At 41.6% G+C, this 22,636-nt stretch overlaps 2 protein-coding genes across 5 annotated transcripts in view; both read left to right on the top strand.

Moving 5' to 3' along the window:
- Window positions 1-7,662, top strand: part of timp2a (TIMP metallopeptidase inhibitor 2a) — a 76,265-nt gene extending 68,603 nt beyond the window's left edge. For both annotated transcript variants that reach the window (XM_086065208.1, XM_086065207.1), the window contains 3 exons: window positions 22-130; window positions 3,499-3,623; window positions 5,063-7,662. In XM_086065208.1, the coding sequence (XP_085921334.1) occupies window positions 22-130; window positions 3,499-3,623; window positions 5,063-5,260 (432 nt within the window). In that variant the 3' untranslated portion in view covers window positions 5,261-7,662. The remainder of the gene's footprint in view (window positions 1-21; window positions 131-3,498; window positions 3,624-5,062) is intronic.
- Window positions 7,663-9,923: 2,261 nt separating this feature from the next.
- Window positions 9,924-22,616, top strand: LOC147156791 (cytohesin-1-like). Of its 3 annotated transcripts, none has more exons than XM_086063696.1 (12): window positions 9,924-10,230; window positions 17,295-17,377; window positions 18,158-18,222; window positions 18,787-18,853; window positions 18,992-19,110; window positions 19,333-19,526; window positions 19,597-19,745; window positions 20,688-20,800; window positions 21,199-21,277; window positions 21,349-21,420; window positions 21,501-21,655; window positions 22,128-22,616. In XM_086063696.1, the coding sequence occupies exons 1-12, from the start codon at window positions 10,134-10,136 to the stop codon at window positions 22,204-22,206; spliced, it is 1,272 nt and encodes a 423-aa protein (XP_085919822.1). In that variant the 5' UTR covers window positions 9,924-10,133; the 3' UTR covers window positions 22,207-22,616. The 3 variants fall into 3 exon arrangements, with proteins under 3 accessions (XP_085919822.1, XP_085919823.1, XP_085919824.1); XM_086063697.1 differs by lacking the exon at window positions 9,924-10,230 and adding an exon at window positions 13,650-13,836; XM_086063698.1 differs by lacking the exon at window positions 9,924-10,230 and adding an exon at window positions 16,368-16,525.
- The last annotated feature ends 20 nt before the right edge of the window (window positions 22,617-22,636 follow it).

Below are 22,636 nucleotides of genomic sequence, written 5' to 3'. Positions count from 1 at the left end.
TTTTTTTTTCCCCCACCGCAGATGTTCAAGGGACCCAATCAGGACATCGACACCATCTTCACTGCGCCCGTGTCGGCCGTGTGCGGCGTCACCCTGGACACTAGCGGCAAGAAGGAGTACTTGATCTCCGGTGTGTCTTTTTTAATTCTTTTTTTTTTTTCTTTTTTTTAAGAGCTCAGTATTGTTCATTCGGAAATGTCATCATCATTGCTCTTTTTTTTTTTTTTTTTTTTTTTTTTTTTTTTTTTAAATATACATATATATATATATACACATATATACATACATATATACATATATACATACATACATACATACTTTTTTTTTTTTTTTTTTTGTGTGTGTGGGTGAGTATGTGTGTGTGCGTGCGTGCGTGCGTGTGTTTGTTAGCTCACCAGAAAACCTATTAGAAAAAAAAATCTTATACCGTTCACCTAAATCGAACACCAGGAGACCCGAGGGGACCGAAGAAAACCAAGGAAGGTGAAATCCAGCACCACCCAGACACCCCCCACCAGAACTCCTCCCCAGCCCAAGAAACATCCAGACCCCAACAAATCCAAAAAACATAAAGTCAGGGAGGCCTCAAGAGACCAACGGAGAGACCGAGAAAAGGAAGGAAGGACAGACGAAGCCGCGTGAGATCCGAGACACCAGCCTCCACCGATTCAATAACCTGAGGAGGAAACAGATTGTGTCTGAGTTTCGGTAGATGCTGGTGTGGTGGATCTGGCATGCATGAAAATCTCCACCAAAGAGGGGAGCCGTCGACCCCCGCCGGAACAGAGCAAGCGCAACACCTCAGGGCCCCCCAGGCCGCGGCAGCGCCAAAGGACGACCCCCGGGCCCCACCAGGGCCACCGGCCGGAGAGCAAACCCAGGAGCAGGAGCGCCCCCCGCCCCAACACGGCCCGCGCCCCCGGCCCAACGCAGCAGGACGGGGCACTGCAGGCCCACCAGGCACCCCACCGGCCCCCAACCCCCGCCCCCCCACCACCCCCCGCCCCCCATCCACCCCCCGCCACCCACCCCAACCCAGCCCCAGCCGCCCCCATGCCCCCAATCCCCCAGACACCCCCCACCCCCAGCACCCCCCCACCCCGCAACCCCCACCACCGCCCCCCCCCCCCCCCCCCCCCCGACCCCACCCCGACCAACCGGCAGCCCCCCAACCCCCAGCCCCCGGGGACCACCCGCACCCAGGCACCGGCGCCGAAGAGGGGCCGGACAGCGGAGCGGAGAGGGCAGCCGCGCCCACCCCACCCCCCGCCGTGTGGAAGGACGGAACACCGGGGGCAGAAGGGGGAGATGGGGGCACCGGAGGGCGGCCGACACCCCCGAACCCCAGGCCCAGCTGGGGAAGGCCCCGGTCGTCACCCCAGCGTTCTTTGTGAAAATTAACCCCTGTTACTGAGTCCGCCAGCTCGCGGACTGGCGAACTCTACCCCTAAACCGTGAATGTGACCCCACCCAGTGTATATACAAGTGTGTGTGTGTGGTGCATTAAAATTAGGAGCAGGTGAACCGGAGCCGATGGAAATGATATTCCCACGCTCCGATCCACCCGCCACCCAAGCATGTTGCTGAGTGTATGTGGTGCATTAAAAAAAATAGATAGGGCGGGGGGGGGGGGGGGGGCGGGTGGCGACACGGACAGGGGACCGCAGCACTGCTCTATACCGCGGCCCCCAACCGATGGCACCCCCACAAGCCCCCAAGCCCCCCCCCCCACCCACAAGTTGTGTGGTGTATTAAAATTGGAGGGGAGTTGTAGGGTGAAGACGGTGTTTCCACCCTACCCCACCCCCCAAAGTGTGTTATGTGCCCTATATGTCTATAAAAGTGTATTGTGCAAACCTAGTGTAGTGAGTTAAGAGGTGTGACCAGCGGGGCCCCCCCCAACCGGGCGGGGGCAGGAGGCGCACCGGCCCACCAAGCCCCCACCCACCCCACCAGGACCCCGGCGGGCATATGGGACCCGTCCGGCGGGGCGATAGGGCTCGCCCCCCGGATACTGGGTCCCGCCCGAGGTGTCAGGACGCCCACCGGAGCGGGGCGGGCACGACACCAAACCCCAGCCACCCCCGCCGGCCCCCATAGCACCGAGACCCGGGCCATGGATGGAGCCCCCGGCCCAGGGGAGGGGAAGGAAGGCGTACCGGGGAAGGGGAAGGGAGGAGGGAAGGGGACGACAAGAAGGGCAGGGGGCAGCGGCAGGGACGCAAGGAGAGGGGGAGAGGAGGAGGAAGGGCGACGAGGGAGAGGGGACAGGGAGGCGGAGGACGGGCGGGGAGAGGCGAGGAGGGAGAGGCAGCAAGGGGGAGGAAGGGGGAGGGGAGAGGGAACCACCGGGCACCCCGGCGGCCCACAGGCCCCGAACCGCGTCGCCGGGCCCAGAGCGACGGACCGCGCCGGAACGGCGCCGCCCCCGACACCAGGGAAAGCCCCGCAACGCAGCACCCCCCAAGAGACCCAGGGAACGGCCAAGACGCAGCCGCCACCCAGCAGCCAACAGAGGGGCAGACCCGCCCACTCCCCGCCAGGGGGGACAGCACCCACAGAATTAACCCACTGGCATGCCGTGAATCCGAATATCAACCCCTGGTCTTTTTTAATTCTAGCGGTGGGAATCAGTTGCTAAATTAGTAGATAATTATTTTTGGTCTGATTTCAAATAGTCCTCAAACATAAAAAAAACAATGATCAACTTTTTTTGGCATGTTAATGACAAAACCAGTAAATAAATCATTTGCATATTTTCTACATTGTTCAATTTGAAATAATGACCTGTTTTTGATAAAAGCGATTAAAGTTAAAACGGGTTTTTTTTTTTTTTAAATCCTATTTATCAACAAAATAATCAAAGGATTAATTGATTTATAAAATAATTATTAGTTGAAGACTTAATTAATAAATCATTAAATTGGGGTTGGATTCCTTTTTTTGCTCAAGGCTTGCATTTGAGTTTTGTTCAATGAATTAAAAAAACAAAACATTAAATACATATTTTTTTAAATTACATCATGAAAAAAAATCTTATTTCAATATGAACCAAATATTTAATACAGAAATAATTGGTAGTTTTAATATTAATTAATATTATTTGCAGAGTCACTTAGCAAATTTTTGGATTAAACTGAATTTGAAAAAAATCTATAAAATAATCACACCAAAGTATTAAACACAAGAGTACAAAAATACACCTTTTTCTAAAAAAAATTAGCACAAAAATGTTTCCCCCCCACTTTTTTAAATGCATTTGAAAGGTTGTTGCTAGCAGTGATGTCCGCTCTCACCAGAGGCTGAGCTGCACTGTGTTTGTTTACTGAGTACACATGGCTAGTGCACAAGGCGATGACATTTCCTGTCCCTGACTAAATATACCATATAGCAGCACGCTCTGCAAACGAGAATACTGCAAACTCGGCAGATGTTTCAAAAGTAAAAAAATATATATATATTTTTATTGATTTGTCGTCCGCTGTGTCTTTTTCGCAGGCAAGTCCGACGCCGGCGGGCAAATGCACGTGACGCTGTGTGATTACATTATGCTCTGGGACTCCTTGAGCAACACCCAGAAGAAGAGTCTCAGCCAACGCTACCAGATGGGCTGCGAGTGCAAGGTAAGAAAGAGCACGGCGCGGAAAAATTACCTTTTTTTAAATTATTATTATTATTTATTTATTTTTATTCCTCACCCGTCATGTTTGTTGGTGTATTAACATTGCATTTTCTATTTCTATACACTTTAAATTGGTCACTAATTTGTAAAAATAAAAAAATCCACAATGGGACTGTCCAATATTTTAGATTTTTGAAAAAATAGGAAATTGACCATATTTGGACATAGGCGGTGATGATATGCTATTTACCATGTGTACCGCTTTTTAAAAATGTTTCACTGCAATCACAATTTAAAGTCTCGCAAGCTGAACGTCGTGAGTTCGTTCCTCAACCATTTAATAGTTGTTGTTTTTTTATGGAATATGCAAATTCTCTCATTAACACTAATACTTTGAGTAAAATTTACTCTGAATATTTTACTGTAAATTGTACGCGGTTTAGAGTGGGATCAAATTGACTCTGTTTAGAGTAAAATTTACTCTACAGAATTTACTGTGTATGTACATCTTTTAAAAAATGTTTCCCTGCAATCACAATTTAAACATTTCTTTCAGTTTAAACATTTCTTTCAATAATCAAAAGGCTTTAAGTATTGCAAATGCATATATGGTTATCGCTAAGGAAGTGACGAATACTTAGTATATGAATTTTTGCTTTTATCAATAAAACAATGAAAAATCATTGCAATATATGATAGTGATCAATAGCATAATCAGATTAGGACAATATTATTTGAAGAAAATAACTAATAAATAAAAATTAAGTGTAATACATTTTTAGAAGTCAAATTTATAATTAATATGAATGAGTTTAATTTAACAAATCAATTGGAGAAAAAACTGTAAATGAACAAATGTATAATCAAAAATAAATTTAATTTAAAAATACAAAAAATATTTACTGACATAAATAATATATATCCACATTTAAATGAGTCAATTAATAAATATAAATATTTCAAACTACCGGTATATATGCCAAAGAAATTTACAGCGCATGTGCAATCACAAATGGTGCTAATAACAATTTAATTTTATATAAAAAAAAAAATGGAAACGGTAATGATACATGTAAAATTACATTAAATGGTTATAATATATATTTTTTTAATACATTTTAGAATGACTAAATATTTAGTAGTAATTTCTGTTTGTTAAAATAAAAATCTCTTAAGAAAGCTAAATCAATATATTAATTATATATATTTTTTTAAAAAGAAGCTTAAATATATGTAGAAATAAAAAAATTAAATTAAGAATAAATAAAAACAAAAACATGCTTTGGTCACCTCCAGGACAGGTCTGGGCCGTACACCAAAATTTCCTTTCACGTTCTGGAACTTTCGGAATTGGCCCCTTTAACCAAAATTAGCCCCACTTCTGTTCTTTGAGATGTGCACCCTATAAAAAAAAAGCATCCATTTGTGGGGGGGCTGCAGATCGTACGCTGCCCCTCGCTGCCCTGCGAGATCTCGGCCCCCAAGGAGTGCCTGTGGACGGACCTGATGATCGAGAAGCAGGTTTACGGTCGTCAGGCCAACCACTACGCCTGCGTCAAGCGCGCCGACGGATCCTGCTCCTGGTACCGCGGCGTGGCCCCGCCCAAGAAGGAGTTCCTGGACGCGGAGGACCCCTAGGGGAGGTCCCCGCCGCTCGGGCCTGAAAGTATCAATTCACACCCCATGGAAAAACCAACATCAGGCCATTTTGATTTAGAGGGGAAAAAAAAAAAAAAAAGAATCGGTAGCCTCTCTGTGTCCATTTTAAAGCAAATGAGGTTTTTTTTGTTGTTGTCGCGTTCGAGGCATGAGACTGGTCAAGTGATGTAAATTCCTCCTGAGGCTGGCGTCAGGAGGACGCAACTTAGTTTTTACTTTTTTTTCTCTTTTTTTTTTTTGTAACGACGAGCACTTCCTCTAAAGCTCTTTTAAGTCTAAACCAATCGATCCCAGAGTTGCGCCGAGATGTTACACTTCATCCAAAACCAAAATTCCACGTTGCCTTTTTTTTAATTTTGTTCTTCTTTTGTTGTTGTCCTTTTTTTGAAAGTAGTCTTCTTTCAAAACAACACGACTCAGCATTTTTTGCTTGCTGACAAACCGCTCACTGGACCAGTCTACGGTGTGTACGTTTGTGAATGTACACGACCAGAAAAGATACAAGTTTGCTTGCTCCCATTTTCCATGAAGAACGCTGAACTCAAAATGAGAGACTTTTGCGACAAAAGGCGTCAAAATGATTCAAGTCGGCTAATTAGCATCAGCTTCCTGATTAAAAACCTCCCTCAGATTCATTCGACCCCCAAACTGTGCACAGTATCTCTGGCTCGCCAAACGTATCGTCTCGTTGCCGTGGAGACGGCTTCGAAGAGTCGAGAGCAGCGGCGCGGGGCACAGGAGGAAATGATACAGGCCTTAAATTTTTTTTTTAAAAAGATGCTTCAACTAAATCTGCTAACTCAAGCCTCTCGTTTCATGTTCTGTCCTGAAATTCATGTTGAATGGGAGCAGGAAATACCTTACAAGTGTTATATTTTTAGGAGCGTATTACATCAACGAATAACTGCGTTACGACCCTGTCACCTTCAAATCCGCAGTGTCGCACCCTGCAGCTGTACAGCACCTATGCATATGTTTTTGTCCTTACTTGACCTACTAGTATTATTTTTTAATGAATTATTTACAGCGTTAGTTAACTAGATTTGCACTTTTTTTTTTTTTTTCGAGAAAGCGTTCACGTACAGAAAGGCCTGAACACTGATGTTACAATTACAAGTATTAGTATCCGTAGTATTATGTTTATTGCACGCCTCCCCAGAGCAGAGCCTTGAATTGAGTGACAAAAATGTTTTTTTTCTTTTCTTTTTTTTTTTTTTTTTTTTTTTAAGATTTCACTGCTAATTTTAATGTCTTATGTTTTTGATTGTATGAGCATTTTCACCGTTTGCCAATGTACGTACGGGGGGTCCGGTGTGAGCGTGCCCCTCTTTTTCACATCTATTCTCCCACCAAGTTACTCGCCAAAGCTTTCTTATCGCCTTTTGGAACGCGCCGCTGCTTTAAACGCAAGAAAACGATTTAAAAAAACAACAACAACAATATAACATTACAGGCACTTTCTATTTTAAAAGGTATGTACCCTGAGGTAAAAAAAAAAAACACCCATTGAAACAAGATCAATAAAAATGTTAACGCATTAATGTATTTTAACACCCAATTTGAATATATGCAGTGGATCTAAAAAGTCTACACACCCCTGTTGTAACATTAGGTATTTGTTGTAAAAAATTGACACCAAGATAAATCATTTCAAAAGCTTGTTTCACCAGTGTGACCTATAACTTGTACAATTCAATCGATCTTTGAAAGGCAAAAAAATATTTGGTTGCATAAGTGGGCACACCCTTTTATAGCTGGGGATGCGGGTAGTAATCGCATTCAAATTTATGGAAAATAAGAGTCGTAACACAATTGCCATTATTTGCAGTGCCTCTGATGAACCCCTAGTAAAGTTCAGATGTTCGGGTAGGCTTTTCCTGACATTTTCTTCATTGATTGGAGTTTGGAACTGGTCTTAATTTCCCCTTATATATCCACTGTATCGCTATAAACTAGCATAAAAAAAAAAGTAATGCTTAGTTGTTGTTTTTTCTCTCAAGGCGTACCTGATAAATTGGCAAGTGATTGTTTATATACAGTATATATGTAAAGGAGTATTAGAGGCATAATTTAAACTCAAATTTTCCATTCTGTTACTGTTTTTGGTGTGTTCTCTGTATTTTTTATTTTTTTTTCATTCATTGTCTTAAAAAAATGTGTTTAGCCGTCGAGGCAAGGTCCTCTTGCGCTGGAGCACCGTGAGAGTGAAGAAAGAATATTCATTTCTTTTTTTTTCCTTGTGTGAATAATAATAAAGATGACGATCATGATGATGATAATAATAATAGACCACCGTGCATGTGTCTGATGCTTTGTGTACGTCCGGTAAAAAAGGACAGAAATATTCCATATTATCAAATAAAAAGATGTCTTTGAAAGGATGAATGTCTTTTTGCATATTCTCTCTCCAACGGTGAAACCTAAAATACATGCAAAAAAATTAAATATAATCACACATATTTTGAAAAAAATCGGAACAATGTGTTTTTATGTAGCTTTATAAAAATTTATTTTTATTCAAAATATATTAAAAAAATAATAATAATTTAACAAAATTAATTAAAATTTTACATCAAAATTGTGATTAATTATTTTATTTTTTTTAAGAAACAGTGTATACATTTTTTTTATTTAAAAACAACAAAAATGAATAAATACATTTATAAATGAAATGGCAGCTGACAGCAGGTGGATGTAATATCTGTTAGCTAAAAATATAAAATACTACAAAAAAATACCCCAAAAAAGCTGCATCATTAATTAAAAAAAAAAATACATACAAATATAGTGAGTCACAGCCGTTGAAGGTGTAATTATTTAAGTAAAAATATATAATGTATAATATTCACAACTAAATAAAATGTAATGAATGCATTGAAATTTATTTATCACTACCCAGCATGTAGATATGTCCATGCTTCTGCAGTTAATGATGTAGCATACTGTTAGTACAATATTTCAAGGCTCATAACAAAGGAGAAGCCAACACTGTATTCATCATTTGACGTCTAAGTGCTGTTTCTAAATTTCTAAGCCTCAGTTTGGGAGGCTGCTAGCAAGAGTGAAAGACATAGCAGACAAATCACTTGAGTTACTTGACTCCAGTTGGAAAATATTTGAAAAATGTGCAGCCCAGCCCAGGGAGTAGGTTTGTCATTTTTGTTCATTCTTGTCTTTATAACATGAATGTTTTGTTTGGGGGGGGGGGGGGGGGGGGTTTAACAGTAGTTTGTGTTTGTATGTTTATATAGATGTTAGTGTGTGAGTGCGAGTGTGTGTGTGAGAGTACGTGACAGTATGCGTTTTTGTGCATTTGTTAATTTGTGCATGTCAAGCCGCTTGATCTGCTTTTGACTTTGACCTCGGATGTTTACTCTGTGGCTTCATAAACGTGCAAAATGGGTCAAACGTCCTGCTTTCCCCCCTTTAACTGATCTTTACACTCAAAACGCTTGTTAATGTCAAAAGTGTCATGTTTTTTTCCCAAGCCAGAATGTAAATTCAACATAAACATGACTTTTGTATTAGTTAACCAGTAAAGCTTCTTTTTTTTTTATGTAAAACTTTTAAAATGGAAAATCTGTGGTGTGTCTCCCTCTCGTGGCTATCCTCGGTCACATCATCTACTGTCAGGTTTGTGCTCGCTAGTCGTGACACGAGTGTTTCACAAGATCAAACAATAATACGTACCTAAAAATTATTGATAGTAAAGTTGATGCATAAATAAGATGTAGTATTTTAAACCTGAAACGCTGCCATTCTGGAGATTTTTTTGTTTTTTTTACCGCTTGTATTCATTTATTGGTACAGTCTTATTAATTTCTTCAATTGGATCGATTTGCAGCCAAAATGGAAGACGAGGATTCTCTGTGCTTGTTTTTTGACCTTGTCTTTCAACTCCGAATTCCTCCAAAGAGACACTGTTAGGCTGATTTTGCTCAAAATGCTAACTTAGTGTTCGCTTCCCCCTCTCTCATTTTCCCAATGAGTCACAATGTTGGTTTGTTGTCTGTAGCTGCATGCAAATGACCGGGCCGAGGCTGCTTGCATTTCACCGCCTACACTCATTCTCGTTTCCAAACAGCAGCAGGAAGGGAAAACTGTGCAAATAAACAGAAATTGTTTTTGTTTTTGTTTTTAAAGCAGAGCTGTAAGGGGAATAGGTAAAACGTCTGGTGGCAGAAAAGTTCAAGAGTGAGAGAAAGAGAGAGGTCAGCAGAACGAGGTCAGCTCTCGAGGGGAAAGGAGAGTTATTATTGGACCAATATGGAGTGCAAGGGAAAGTGAACGTCAAGATGACACAGAAACTTAGTATGTTTTTTTTTTTTACTTTAGTTATTTTTTGTTAAAAACATTTTTTACACGTTTATTTTATTATTTGTTATTCTTTACATTTTATTGACCCAAAGCAAAAAAATAAATGCATACTTTGACCGAGACGCAGCACGAATTCTTACAAGTAAATTCCTCCATGTCTGAAATGAAAATAGCCGTGTCTATATGTGTGTGTAAGTGTGTGCGTAAGCGTGTATGTATATTTGTGTGTGCGTGGGAGATACAGTTTGTGTGCATGTGTGCACGCCCATTTGTCACCATCACTTCCAATAATACTTGAGCAACTGTTCAGAGTGTCATATTGGGTGTCTGTGTGTGTGCGTGTATGTTGAGAGTCAGGTCAAGTGTGTGAGCGGTGGTGAGGGAGGAGAGAGAGTGAGATGAAGAAGAAGAAGAAAATCATGCTTCTTTTGTAAGAGTCCATCACAAAGTGCTGGTGTCAGTGGATGGAGACAAATCGTGATGGTGCTGTGAGCCTCACACACTTTGGAGTCATCCACCAAGGAGCCATCGCGTTATGGGGAGTGTCAGCGAATTGTGCGCTTCTAGTTTTCAGGCGTTTTTGTGTCCGACGGTGCGAGGTCTGGAATCTGCTGCTGCTCCTGCTACTAAAGGTCAGTGATGATTCACTTTATAGATGGATAGGGGGCTAAATAGACTGACATGAAGATAAGTATTTGAGAATGCATGTGGCATATTAGGTGAGTCATTAAACCTATGCGTGGCATAACAATCACACACGTGAAGTCAACACAATCCTTCTCAGCGTGCGTGACATAACAATCACAACTTGGTGGATCAAAACAATTTTCAAGAGTTAAAGCATTTTTCAAATGTGACTTGTCAATCGCATTCTGGTGTTGTCAAAACAATCATAAAATGGCGTGAAAAATGCTGGCGGTGTCATAATAATCACCTTTAAACCCATGTGTTGTGTAACACCCTCATGCTGGTGTAGTCAAAACGATCTTTCTCAATTCTATGTGGCAAAGCAAGCATACATTTTTGAATCAGTAACAATTATCGATATTTAACACAAAGGTTAAATAATACAAAAATCTTTCTCAAAAGTATGTGGGGGCCTAGCACTCACACGTTGGTGAATCAAAACAATCATTCTCAAATCTACAGTATGTCTGGCATAACAATCATACACTGGTGAATCAAAATGCCCACTAATCAAAATGATCATTCTCATTAGTTAAAAAAAATCTCAAAGCAAAGAGTGGCATAACAATTCCATGCTATTGAATCAAAACTATCATTCTCAAAACTCCATGTGGCATAGCAAGCAAACACTAGTGTATCATAACCGTCATTGTCAAAGCTGTGTGTGACCTGGCAATGACACTTGTAAATATTTGTTTTTGCCTATGCTCAAAATGATAATTCTCAGTTTAAAAAAAAAAAGCCTTCTCAAACCCATCTGTGGCATAGCAATCACACACACACTGATGAATCAAAACTATCACTCTCAGAGCTATATGTGGCATAGCAATCACACACTACAGTATCAATCATTCTCAAAGCTACATGTGACATAGCACACTGGTAAATCAAAAATCATTTTCTACAGCAAAAATGATCATTCTCAATGGTGTAATCAAAGCAATCATTCCCAAACCCATGTATGGCATAACAATCATACACGTCATGTGAACACAAATATTCCCAAACCTATATGCAGCGTAACAATATGCTGGTGTAGTCAAAACAACGTGTGGCATAACAATCACACAACTGGTGAATCAAAACAATCATTCTCAAACTTATATCTGGCATAACAATCACACGCTGGTGAATCAAAATGATCATGCTCACGAGTCAAAATGGCCATTCTCATTTGTATAAAAAAACAACACATTTTCAAAGCTTAGTGTGGCATAACAATCACATGCTGGTGTAGTCAAAATGTCATAATCACAATGGCACACTAATGTAAAGTCCACTTGAAAGTTCCACATGACTGAAAATGAAGGACTAGAAATGTCATTTAAACACTTGAACATCTCCATTCCTCGTGTAAATATCAGTGCAACATGTTGCGGCCGTTGCCGTGGAGACTTCTGAGAGTGCGTGTGCGTGCCATGCTGCGTTTTATTTCATTTATTTATCTGGCATTTTGGTGTACACACGCATGCACGCACGCACGCACGCACGCACGCATGAGTCAGGCAAAAAGCTGCGTGCGCGAGATGGTGGGCTCGATTCGAGAGCGTGACGCACGCTCGTCGCCCTCTCGGGCCCAGATTGGATCCTCCTCTCAAGTGGGTCCCCCGAGCGATATCATCTCGCCCTGATCGCCTGCGTGTCATTTCACCTCATTCAAAGTCCATTTGGGACACACAAGGGCAAGAAGAGTTCTAGTGGACCTGGATTGTGTGCAGATTTGTCATTCGGTCTCGTTTGATTTACTGCGCTGTAAAAATCAACAAAAGTTTGCTCCACTCGGAGGTTAGATTTGTATGTAATCGCAATTTTTATTTTTTATTTTTTTTGGTAGCCATGTTGATTATCTGATTCAGGAAAAGGGCCGTTAAAGAGTTCCTGAGCTCTTCCTTTTACCCATCCTCAGCATATCCTGTTGTTAGTGTGTCCAAAATGGCTGATTAAAGTGCACAGCTGCAATGATCTTTGGCTTCTTTGCTTCCCAGCAAACCATCCAATCACGTCCAATTCGGCAGCTGCATCCGCCACAGAAAACGACTTTGAAATGATTTATTTTTTCATTGTTGCTGAAAGGGATTTATTTTTACTTCAGTGATCTTGTTTAGCACGCACGAGGAATGAAAAATAATAGAAACATAAGCATAAAGTTGACATTGCTTGTATAGGAGTTAAAAATATTCTACAAAAAAAGCAAAGCCACTGCCGTCTAATTTAAGTTTATACCCAATGTCCATAGAGATTCAACTACGTTATTATTCATAAATGCGGCATTTCATCACTAAACCACTGTGTATGTTCCGCATGACATCGCCAAACACAACTCCTCTCCACCTGCATGGACAACATTATTATAACATTACTTATCAGAAGATTATGCTCGTAGCAGTGTTAGCTAAAGATAATCTGTGCTAACATTGCAGCTCTGCTTACTTTTTGGCTTTGACACGCTCGTGTCAAAGTGGTTCTTTTGCTCTCCGTCAGTTAAGATGATCATGTCATCGACTGAAGAACTTGTGGGGGGTAATTATGTTAATTAGCTCGTACGTTCCAAAATAGACAAACAATGAAATATTTATAGACCGTTTAATTTCACTTTAAAGGGTGGGCAAGCACATCACTTATCCATCTACATGTAAATTACAAATTAAATTCTTCATAATATGCCCACTAAAAGTAATTAATTAAAAAATTGGTAATGTATTTTTATTTTATTTTTACAATCATATGTTCTATGCAACCCCACTCGTCTAAACATGGCATTCTGGTTAATATTGCCTTTGTGGAATATGAATTAAGCAGCAAAATCCACCCGTTTTTATCTATCTGTGGTGGCGGCCATTTTGCCCCTTGATCGCGACTGAAAATGACAACACTGTTGCTCAGGGCTCAGATAACGGCCAATCACAGCTTCAGAAAACGGGTAAGCTGTGATTGGTCCTAATCGACAGCAAGTGGCAAAATGGCCGCCACCTGAGATGGATAAAATAATAATAATTTTGCTGCTTAACACATATTCCATAAACCCAATATTAGTAGAATGTCGCGTTTAGACTAGTGGGGGCACATTTAACATATTATTATTGAAAATTGGGGGGGTTGACATCCACTTTAAAGGAACATTATATCTATCTATCTATCTATCTATCTATCTATCTATCTATCTATCTATCTATCTATCTATCTATCTATCTATCTATCTATCTATCTATCTATCTATCTATCAGATAGATAATTTGTTGTTTTTATTTGTTCAACTGTTTATGTAAGATTTCTCTCCTCCAGTCAGATATGGAGATTAGATACCAGCCGCTTTCTGATTGGTTGCCTCAGCTGCAGTCACGCCCACACCCCCGAGTCCCGACACCGGCTGCTTTCCCTGATGGACACAGTTGTCATTTTTTTCACCCCATCCGAACGCAACCATAAAACCCTATTTTAACCTTTAAAGTTACTCAAAGTTGTAAATATTCTTGCTCCATTTGGGCAGTGTTTCACCTGCGGGCCGTTGAACAGCGACGTGAACATGGTTTTAAAGTCGGAAGACGGCGTTGGTAAGTTACCTTGGGGGTCCTTTTAATTTGAGCGAAGCTAACTAAGTTAGCTCAGCGAGTTGGGCTAATTAGCAGCTAACGGGATGTAATTCTGAATACACCAGTAAGCGCATCATTCGCGTTTTATTTAAGTTAATAAGTAGGTAACTCGTCTCCTACTGTGTCAATAAAAGCTCTTTATGGCCACACAAGCGAGCCATTATTAGTCAACTTGGACCGGGGCCACACTTGATGATGTTCCGTACTCATTTATTAGCCCTATAAACCAAAGCATTCACTTTTAAGACTTTTGTTTTTGTTTTGTTTTTGACGTCGTTAAAGGATATTTTAAACATCAGGACCTTGTGTGACGTTTAGTGAATGTGTATGTTAAGTTTGTCTATCGATGTTGGTCCAGCTATTAACTCGAGGAAGTGGCTAATATTGATACTTTTCTGACCATACCTAAGCAATGCATGTGTTAATCCAGTCCGGTTTATGTCTTAAAAAAATATATTATCTATAGTGCACAATGTAAATAAGCCTGATGTTATTTAGTTAATAAAATGAGTGAATGTCTGTTGTTTTCAAAATGTTAGGAAATGTTTGTTCACCAGCCACAATAATAAACATAATGTTCATTATGCAACTAAAGAGTAATATTATTTTTGTTGTTGTGTCTTCCTAATATTTATACTGTCACTCCCATCAATTTGTGTGTTAAACCATTTAAGATTGGTGTTTAAAAAAAAAAAAAAATGGTGCAAAATAAAAAAAGAAATAAGCATCAAAACAACACACAGGCTTAACAGAATTGGTTGCAGCCCCTTTGGTTTCAAACAGGAAAGGAAATGTTTGTTTTTTAAAAGTGTACCAGTCGCAATAATATCCCTATTGTTCAGTATACAGGAAAGAACAGTTTTTAATTTTTTTGCAAATGTCTGTGATGTTGCGTCTTCCTTCAGTTTATATAGTCTGTGGCGTATGTCCTGCATCCAACAACAACAACTCCAGTTCATTCCTCATTCGTTTTCTCTGTTGAACACATTGGACTTTCTGGTGATGAATGCCTCCCAGTCTCCGTGGGGAGTTTACCGTAACCACTGGATTATATCACGCCGCGTCGAGCTGGTTAGCCTTGGGGCCAGCTGCCGTGGAGAGGGACAATCCTCGCTTTATGAGTGAAGCGAGACGACCAAACGCATCATTTTCTTTTCTTCCCAAATAAACCCGCTTGGCCTCGGGTCCCTGGTCAGCTGCCTCTGACGGTCCTAGTAGGGTAAGGTTGGGGTGGCGCAAGTTAAATTTGCGGCTGTTGGCCTGTTATGACCACAATAACATTTTGTCTGTCCAGGATCTTTATTCGACTTTGAGGCTCAGAGCTAAATTTCAAAGCTCCATGATTCCATGCAATCAAAAGATTTTTCCCCCAGTTGTATTATCCCTAACATGGTTTAAATTTGACGTCTAATTGCGGTTTGGCGTTTGCATACAATATCCTTTGAAAAACAAACGCTAGTAGAAACTTGAATTTGGCGCTATTGTGACATAGATTTGTGACTCATTGTTCAAGTACCTGCCCACTTTATGGTTACTTCACGCCTACTCAATTCAGGAAAATGGCTGAGTGGGGACAACGCACCTGCCTCTTGTGCAAAGCTAAAACTGTGCATCAGCTGGTAACGTTGAAGAGTTGAGGAATAAACTGCTTCAATTCCTCTTAAGCATTTTGGAACAGGAATTGTGTTTTGTTTGGGCACATTTCGTGAAGGGCGTCTTCACACGTGCTGAAAATAAATTTGTAGGTACATTTTCCTGCTTAGTTTGTGGACTTTTTAACAGTAGCTGTGTTTGACATGTGGATGGTTGTTCTAAAAATATTTGTATGTGTTTCAGTTGAATTTTTACTCCATAGCACTTAATGTGTGTTTTTTTAAATCTTGTATACAAGAAATACACCACACAAAAAACTAATACTAAAACTAAACTAAAATAAAACATTTTGGTAAATAAAAACAAAACAGAAAAACGGCTCTGACGACTAATTAAAACGAACTAAAAAAAGAAGAAGCTGAAAATGAAATAAAAACGCGCTATACAGAAAAATACCAAACTATTATAACCAGTGCTAAAATTGACCGAGTACAGTTTGACCCACTAACTCGCTAGCCTGGGGAACCTCACCATTCCTCTCCATTCATTTTACACCAGTTCGTGCTGCAGCTCGAGCAATATTGACTTTTTTACTTTTAACAAGGTCTTTCTGTACTTCAAACCTCACTCATTATTTGCATATCATTTTGTTAGAACACCATAGACTGTACTTCCTCTTTCTTTTGCAACCGGTTTAAGCGGCAAACTGCCTCCTGAACGGTGAAATCCATTATTGCTATATGAGCAGCTACACGAATGTTTAAATGAATCCAATTCCAGTTTCCGCTCATGATGCCCAACTCTTAAGGTTACACAGTGAGGGAGGAGATAAAAGAGGGAGGGGAGGTATCGGGGGAGGGGGATGTTAAAGGGTCTCACCCCTCTCTGGCAGTCGCACATCGGTCACAGGCTGAACTGGAGTTCTAACTAGACATCATCTTTGTAACGCTAACAAAAAGGGGACTGAAGGCCAAATATGTGGACTGATCAACTCTAAAGTTAAAATAGGTGGATCGGATTGGATTATTGAGTTTTTATGTAAATATCCTCTTTACAGGTAAGAAGCAGCGTGACGCGTGATAGGTTGGCGTTACTTTTCATAGCAACTTAAGTGCTAAACATTTGTCAACTTGATTTTGTGCATTGTGAAGCGCGCATATGTCACACATTCCGAGCAGCCGGCCGCTATGACGAGGAGTCTCGTTACTCGCAAAAAAAAACACAAACACACACTTAGTGGCCTCCAGACTCCCTCCCTGTTGCTGCTGTCTGTATGTGTGTTATAACTTGGGATGCTATTTTAAATGTGATGATGTCAATCAAGAGTTAGCCCTGTTTTCTGCTCACAATGGCGTGTTGTTATTCTTGTGCTGGGTTATAATAAGCGCAACTGTCGTCTGGATAAATGCCTCTGTCTGGGAGCTGGCGTGCGTGTGTTTGTCCTTTTTTAGAAGGGATGTAATGCCACATTCATTTAGCCAAGTGTGGACCTCTGGATCACAAGGCAAAACTGTTATAATCATTCTAGTGACGGGATTGAATGCCAACGCAGGATCAAAGTGCCACATGCACAATCAAGATGGAGCTAATTTGAACCTAGTCATGTTGTGTCTTCGGGGTTAATCTTACGAGATAACGGCAGTGTTTGTTTTCTATTGTATGAATTTGGAATATGTTGGAAATTTGGAACTTAAGGGCGCGCGTGTGTCTTGTCTTGGTCGGATGTGGGTGGGGGTCATAATGCATACAAACATGTTGTTGCCATAGCGACACAGACCAATCTCCTTGTCAGTTTGTTGTATTTACACGTTCTTGTTGGCCCTCAGTGCCCGATGACCTCAGTCCAGAGGAGAGACAGGAGCTGGAGAGCATCCGCCGCAGAAAACAGGAGCTACTGCAGGACATCCAAGTAAACACAAACACAGATGCACATGCCCACAGTGTCACGTTGGATCTCTGCTGTCAACCTCGTGGCAAAACGACCGTTGAATCTCAGTTTTCTGCTAAACTTGATGTTACACACAGACCGGATAATTACAGGAATAGTATCGTTTGAACCTGTTACTTTCCCCCAGAGGATATAATGTAAAATGAAATAGATCAGTATGAGGCACTACAGAAAAGAAGAAAAAACAAAAAAAATTCACCTCCAATTGACATGTTTCTTGGTGTCTCTCGAACCTCACTTGTCTGCTTTAAGTGCCCCTTGCCCTCAGGACAAATGAGCAATGGGCCGTCAAATATTCCAGTAATGGAGACACGGGACGCCGTTGCTTTATAAAGAGGAGGAAGGGGGTGGCGGCTGTAACCATGGAGACGCATGTGGAGGAGTCCAGACTGGACTTATTTACTCGGGATGAGGATTGTGTCTGGGCATTTTTCTAATCAGAGAGACACATTCTTTGTCCCATTTTTTGTTATCTTTTCTACTCCTTTCGTCTCCAATTTTTTCTTGCTGTCAGTCTGGGCCAAGTGTCAGGGGGGGCAGTGGGGGGAGTTGGCCGAGCAGGCTAGTGAATGTGGGTCAGGGTTTGAGGACAGCGGAGAGGGGAAGCAAGGTCGCCAGGCTGACCCGAGAACAGGTGCTCCGGCTCTCACAGAAGATTTGTGGGGACAGAGAGACAGAGGGAGAGAGTTGTAGGCTTTCACTCATCTATATTTTCATTTTTATTTTTATTTGTGTTCTTAGAGGCTGAAGAATGAGATAGCAGAGGTCACCAGCGAGATTGATAACCTGGGACTGACTGAAGAAAGGTAAGAAGTCTTTTGAGAAACATTTTTGCATGCGAGTACAGACTCTCAGCAAGACTATGAAAGGTGATCCCCCAAAATTCAAGGCACCATTTTGTCTGTTTATTTGTCAGCAGGCTAATGGCTGATTCATGGAAGAGGCCCTTTTGAATCTGGAATAGACTTTACCACAACTTTATCCAGAACTATACTAAAATCAAATGGGGTCCTCGTTTTAAAGGCATTAAGATTTCAATGGCGTTCTCAGTTACTACTCATTAGGTTGTTTACAGTGAACTGTTTGCAGTTCTATATTCAAATTCACCTATTCTCATTTTTTTCTGTACAACCCATCCCCAGCTATTCACTGACAAACTCACTGCTGTAATGCCCTAAGATGCCTTAAGATGTCGCCAAAACCCTGGCTGGTTATTTGAAAAGTATTTATTTGTGTTAAATGAGGAGTTCTAGTATTATGGTGTTCTGAATTGTGTACTAATTTGGGTTCTCTGTAGGAACATATCTGAACCAGGGATGCTGTGTACTTAATGAGGTTTTTGTAGCTAATGTTATTTTCTGGGTCATCAGGAAAAGCATGCAGAGGAATAAACAGATGGCTATGGGTCGGAAGAAGTTCAACATGGACCCCAAAAAAGTGAGAGAAATACACTCCCCCGCCCACCAAAAAAAAACGTCTTCCTTTCTTCGTTTGAAGATAACGCTTTTATTAATGTGCTTGTAAAACTGCTATGCTTAATCACGAATGTATGCATTTGCGACATGTTGTCTCAAGGGAATCCAATTCCTGATTGACTGCTCGTTGCTGAAAAACACCAGCGATGACATCGCACGCTTCCTCTACAAGGGCGAGGGCCTTAACAAGACGGCCATCGGCGATTACCTCGGAGAGAGGTCAGTGTTTTTCCAGGCGCTCCCTCACAGGGAATTCTCCCAAAAGGATCATCTTAAGCACAAAGTATACCCTTTTGTACCCAGTCATGCCGGTTACGCATTCCTCAAATAATGGCTGCTATTTTGAGTAGCGAGTCATCTGATTAAAGTTAGTATTCCAAGACTAAATGTGTTATTTTGTAATATCACAAAGTTGGCCAAATGTTCGTGTGTGTTTTGCAGAGACGACTTCAACATCGAGGTACTGCACGCCTTCCTGCAGCTGCACGAGTTCTCGGACCTGAACCTGGTCCAGGCCCTACGGCAGTTCCTGTGGAGCTTCCGTCTTCCCGGCGAAGCCCAGAAGATCGACCGCATGATGGAGGCCTTCGCCCAGCGCTACTGCCGCTGCAATCCCGGCGTGTTTCAAAGCACAGGTGAGTGGGCAACAATGAGCTGCAGAATTCTGTTGGCAGGACTCCAGTCGTAATGAGTTTATTTCCACAGACACGTGTTATGTGTTGTCCTTCGCCGTCATCATGCTAAACACCAGTTTGCACAACCCCAACGTGAAGGACAAGCCCTCCGTTCAGAGATTTACTGCCATGAATCGAGGCATTAACGACGGTGGGGATCTGCCAGACGAGCTTCTCCGAGTGAGAACATTTCCTTTACCTAAACTTCCGTAATTTTTTTTATTTCTATTGCGCAAGATAGCTGTTGTCACGAAGAAAAACTGTACAGGGAAGTACTCGCATTTATTATTAGCTAGTACATTAAATGTTCCAGTAAACTGAGAAAAGTAGCAATCACATAATTGCATTGTTCTACACAGTAGGGCTTGGTGGACCGAGTTGATGACAGATGGACCTCACCACTGCTTAATGATGGTTATAGCTTGACGTTGATTAATCACCAATCACGTGTTTTGGCATTAACAACACGGATGCCGCCCTGACATCAAGAGATGGCCGGGCAACGTGGCAAACTGGCACAGTCGCTTTCAAAATAGGCAAGTCTAACCGCAAATATGACAAAAATACAAATGTTATAAACGCCCATCTAAAAATGCCAACTGCTGACGCTAGGCTTAAAATTCTCAAATCCAACAAACGCTCTCCTGTAATAGTGAAAAGACCAATAATAACGTGTAGCGGCGGCTTTGACGAAATGATGACAAGCGATGGTCGACCGATAACCTCTTGAATCTGAAAACGAGCGTTTAATGTCGCCAGCAACCAATATTTGGCTCAAGCCTTCATCCTCCTTCCAGTCACGCCACCCCAGATTCGTTCATCCATTAGACTCGTACACCTTCATGGTATCACAGACAGTCGGGAGTTAACACGACTGCAGGTTTGCTTACTGTGTCGGGGGGTGGGGTCACTGCAACTGAAAAGTAAGCAAGCAAAAGCACGGACAGAGTTGACAACTGAAAAAAGTATCAAGAGATGACATCGATTAACGAAGTCGTCCAACCCTATGGATTTTTTTTTTTTAAATGTGTATAATTTTTACTAGTCTTTTTCTATCATGAATAACTGTCAAATGTTGATGAGCCTGCGCGTGATCCATTGTCTGACTCTGTGTGTGTGTAGAACCTATTTGAAAGCATCAAGAACGAGCCCTTTAAAATCCCCGAAGATGACGGCAACGACCTCACGCACACTTTTTTCAATCCAGACCGAGAAGGCTGGCTGCTCAAACTAGGTACGTGTTTGCCAAGAGCGCCTCCTAGTGGCTTCTCCCAAGAGAGCGCGCTCATTCGTTGATGTAATCAATGTGAACGTCAGTGTGTGTATTTGTTAACTGTTTTCTTCTTCTTCTGTTTTCTGTTTTCTGAAACCAGGAGGTAAGTACCGTCCAACTCGGCTTCAATGCACCGACCGCTTCGCCTCCTCTCACCGCTCTGTGCACATTAGCTTTGAGCTCACGCGCTAGAACGCAAACCATGTCACGCCTCTTCTCCCATGCTGTGCTTTTTAATCTGACAAACGCTGGCTTCTTTCTGATCACTGCAACCAAATCTTTTCTTCTTTTTTTTTTTACCTGCTTTAACAGCAAAAGTTGCCATCAAGGATCCTGACAGCTAACTTGTTTTTTGCCTACAGGTGGACGGGTAAAGACCTGGAAAAGGCGCTGGTTCATCCTCACGGATAACTGCCTTTATTATTTTGAGTACACAACAGTAAGTAGAAGCCTCAAGAATATTTTGAGCCATTAAGTACTGTAATTATGAAATGTATTTTCCCCGCAAAGGACAAAGAACCCAGAGGGATCATTCCCCTGGAAAATCTGAGCATCCGCGAAGTCGATGACTCAAAGAAGCCGGTAAACTCTTTTAACTTTTCGCGCCGGATGTGGTTTTCAAACGGCTCACTGGCGCTCTTTATCCTCGTCTCGTTCCCAAGAACTGCTTCGAGCTCTTCATCCCGGACCACAGAGATCAGGTGATCAAGGCCTGCAAGACAGAGGCGGACGGCCGCGTCGTGGAGGGCAACCACACTTTTTACAGAATCTCCGCCCCCACCGCAGAGGAGAAAGACGAGTGGATCAACAGCATGAAGTGAGTCTTATTTGCTGTGTTTTTGTAATTGTGCTGAATGTACTGCAGCTATTACGTAGTTCTTCATCGGGCAAGGAAACACAGTAGAATCATGTGACTATGAGCCATGGACCCCCATTTTTAAACTCTTAATAGACATTTATATTGTGTATGGAAGGTCACTGGAGCTAACATTAAACTACTTGTCCCACGATGAGGCAGTAGAACCATGTGATTCATGTTTGTGGAGAATGGAGCCTAGGAAGATTCCATATTAAATTCTGGTAGCCATTTATATACCATATTTGGCAACTGAAGCCAAAACGGATGGCACACACACCTGACAGAAAGTAGAATGTGATTTATGTGACGTAGAACTTAGAAAGATTGTATATTTAATTTTGATCACGCTTCCATACATAATCGCTTTGATTATGAAATGTTTATGTTTTAACCCAATTCTAAAATGTTGTCCTCCACATGTCTCTTGCAGAGCCGCCATTAGCAAGGACCCGTTCTACGAGATGTTGGCTGCTCGCAAAAAGAAAGTTTCCTCCACGAAGGGCGTGTAGTGTGCACAAACACAGGTTTGACCAATGTGTGCTGTTGGCAAAAATGGAGCTCAACCGCTCGCACCAATGAACCACTGTTGCACCTTCATTTCCCCAACTGCAAATTCAACTCTTTTTCTTTTTAAATACATACAGTGTAATTATGTTTTGAGAACCACCCTCTGTCTGTTTAGTTTGTTACTTCTCTGGGTGGGAAGCTGACTGAACAATTTACATCTCATGAAAGGCCACGCAGATATTCATTTAAATGAGGCACAAAAAGAAAAACGGGATCTCTTCACATTTCATTTCCATATAACCCCTCCCATGCTTTCAAAGCACATTTAGTGGAAATGAAGGTGGTTGAAGGCGTTGCTTGGTATTTATTTGTTCTTATTTATTGTTTTGTCTCATTAAAAGTTTACAACCAATCAAGGTTCTTCCTAAACCT

The sequence above is a fragment of the Leptonotus elevatus genome, chromosome 20 (assembly GCF_054856555.1).
Source record: "Leptonotus elevatus isolate MCC_2025b chromosome 20, RoL_Lele_1.0, whole genome shotgun sequence".
In the NCBI taxonomy this organism is placed as follows: Eukaryota; Metazoa; Chordata; class Actinopteri; order Syngnathiformes; family Syngnathidae; genus Leptonotus; species Leptonotus elevatus.
Note: the sequence above shows the minus strand (reverse complement) of the source record. Positions and strands in the feature narration are given on the sequence as shown.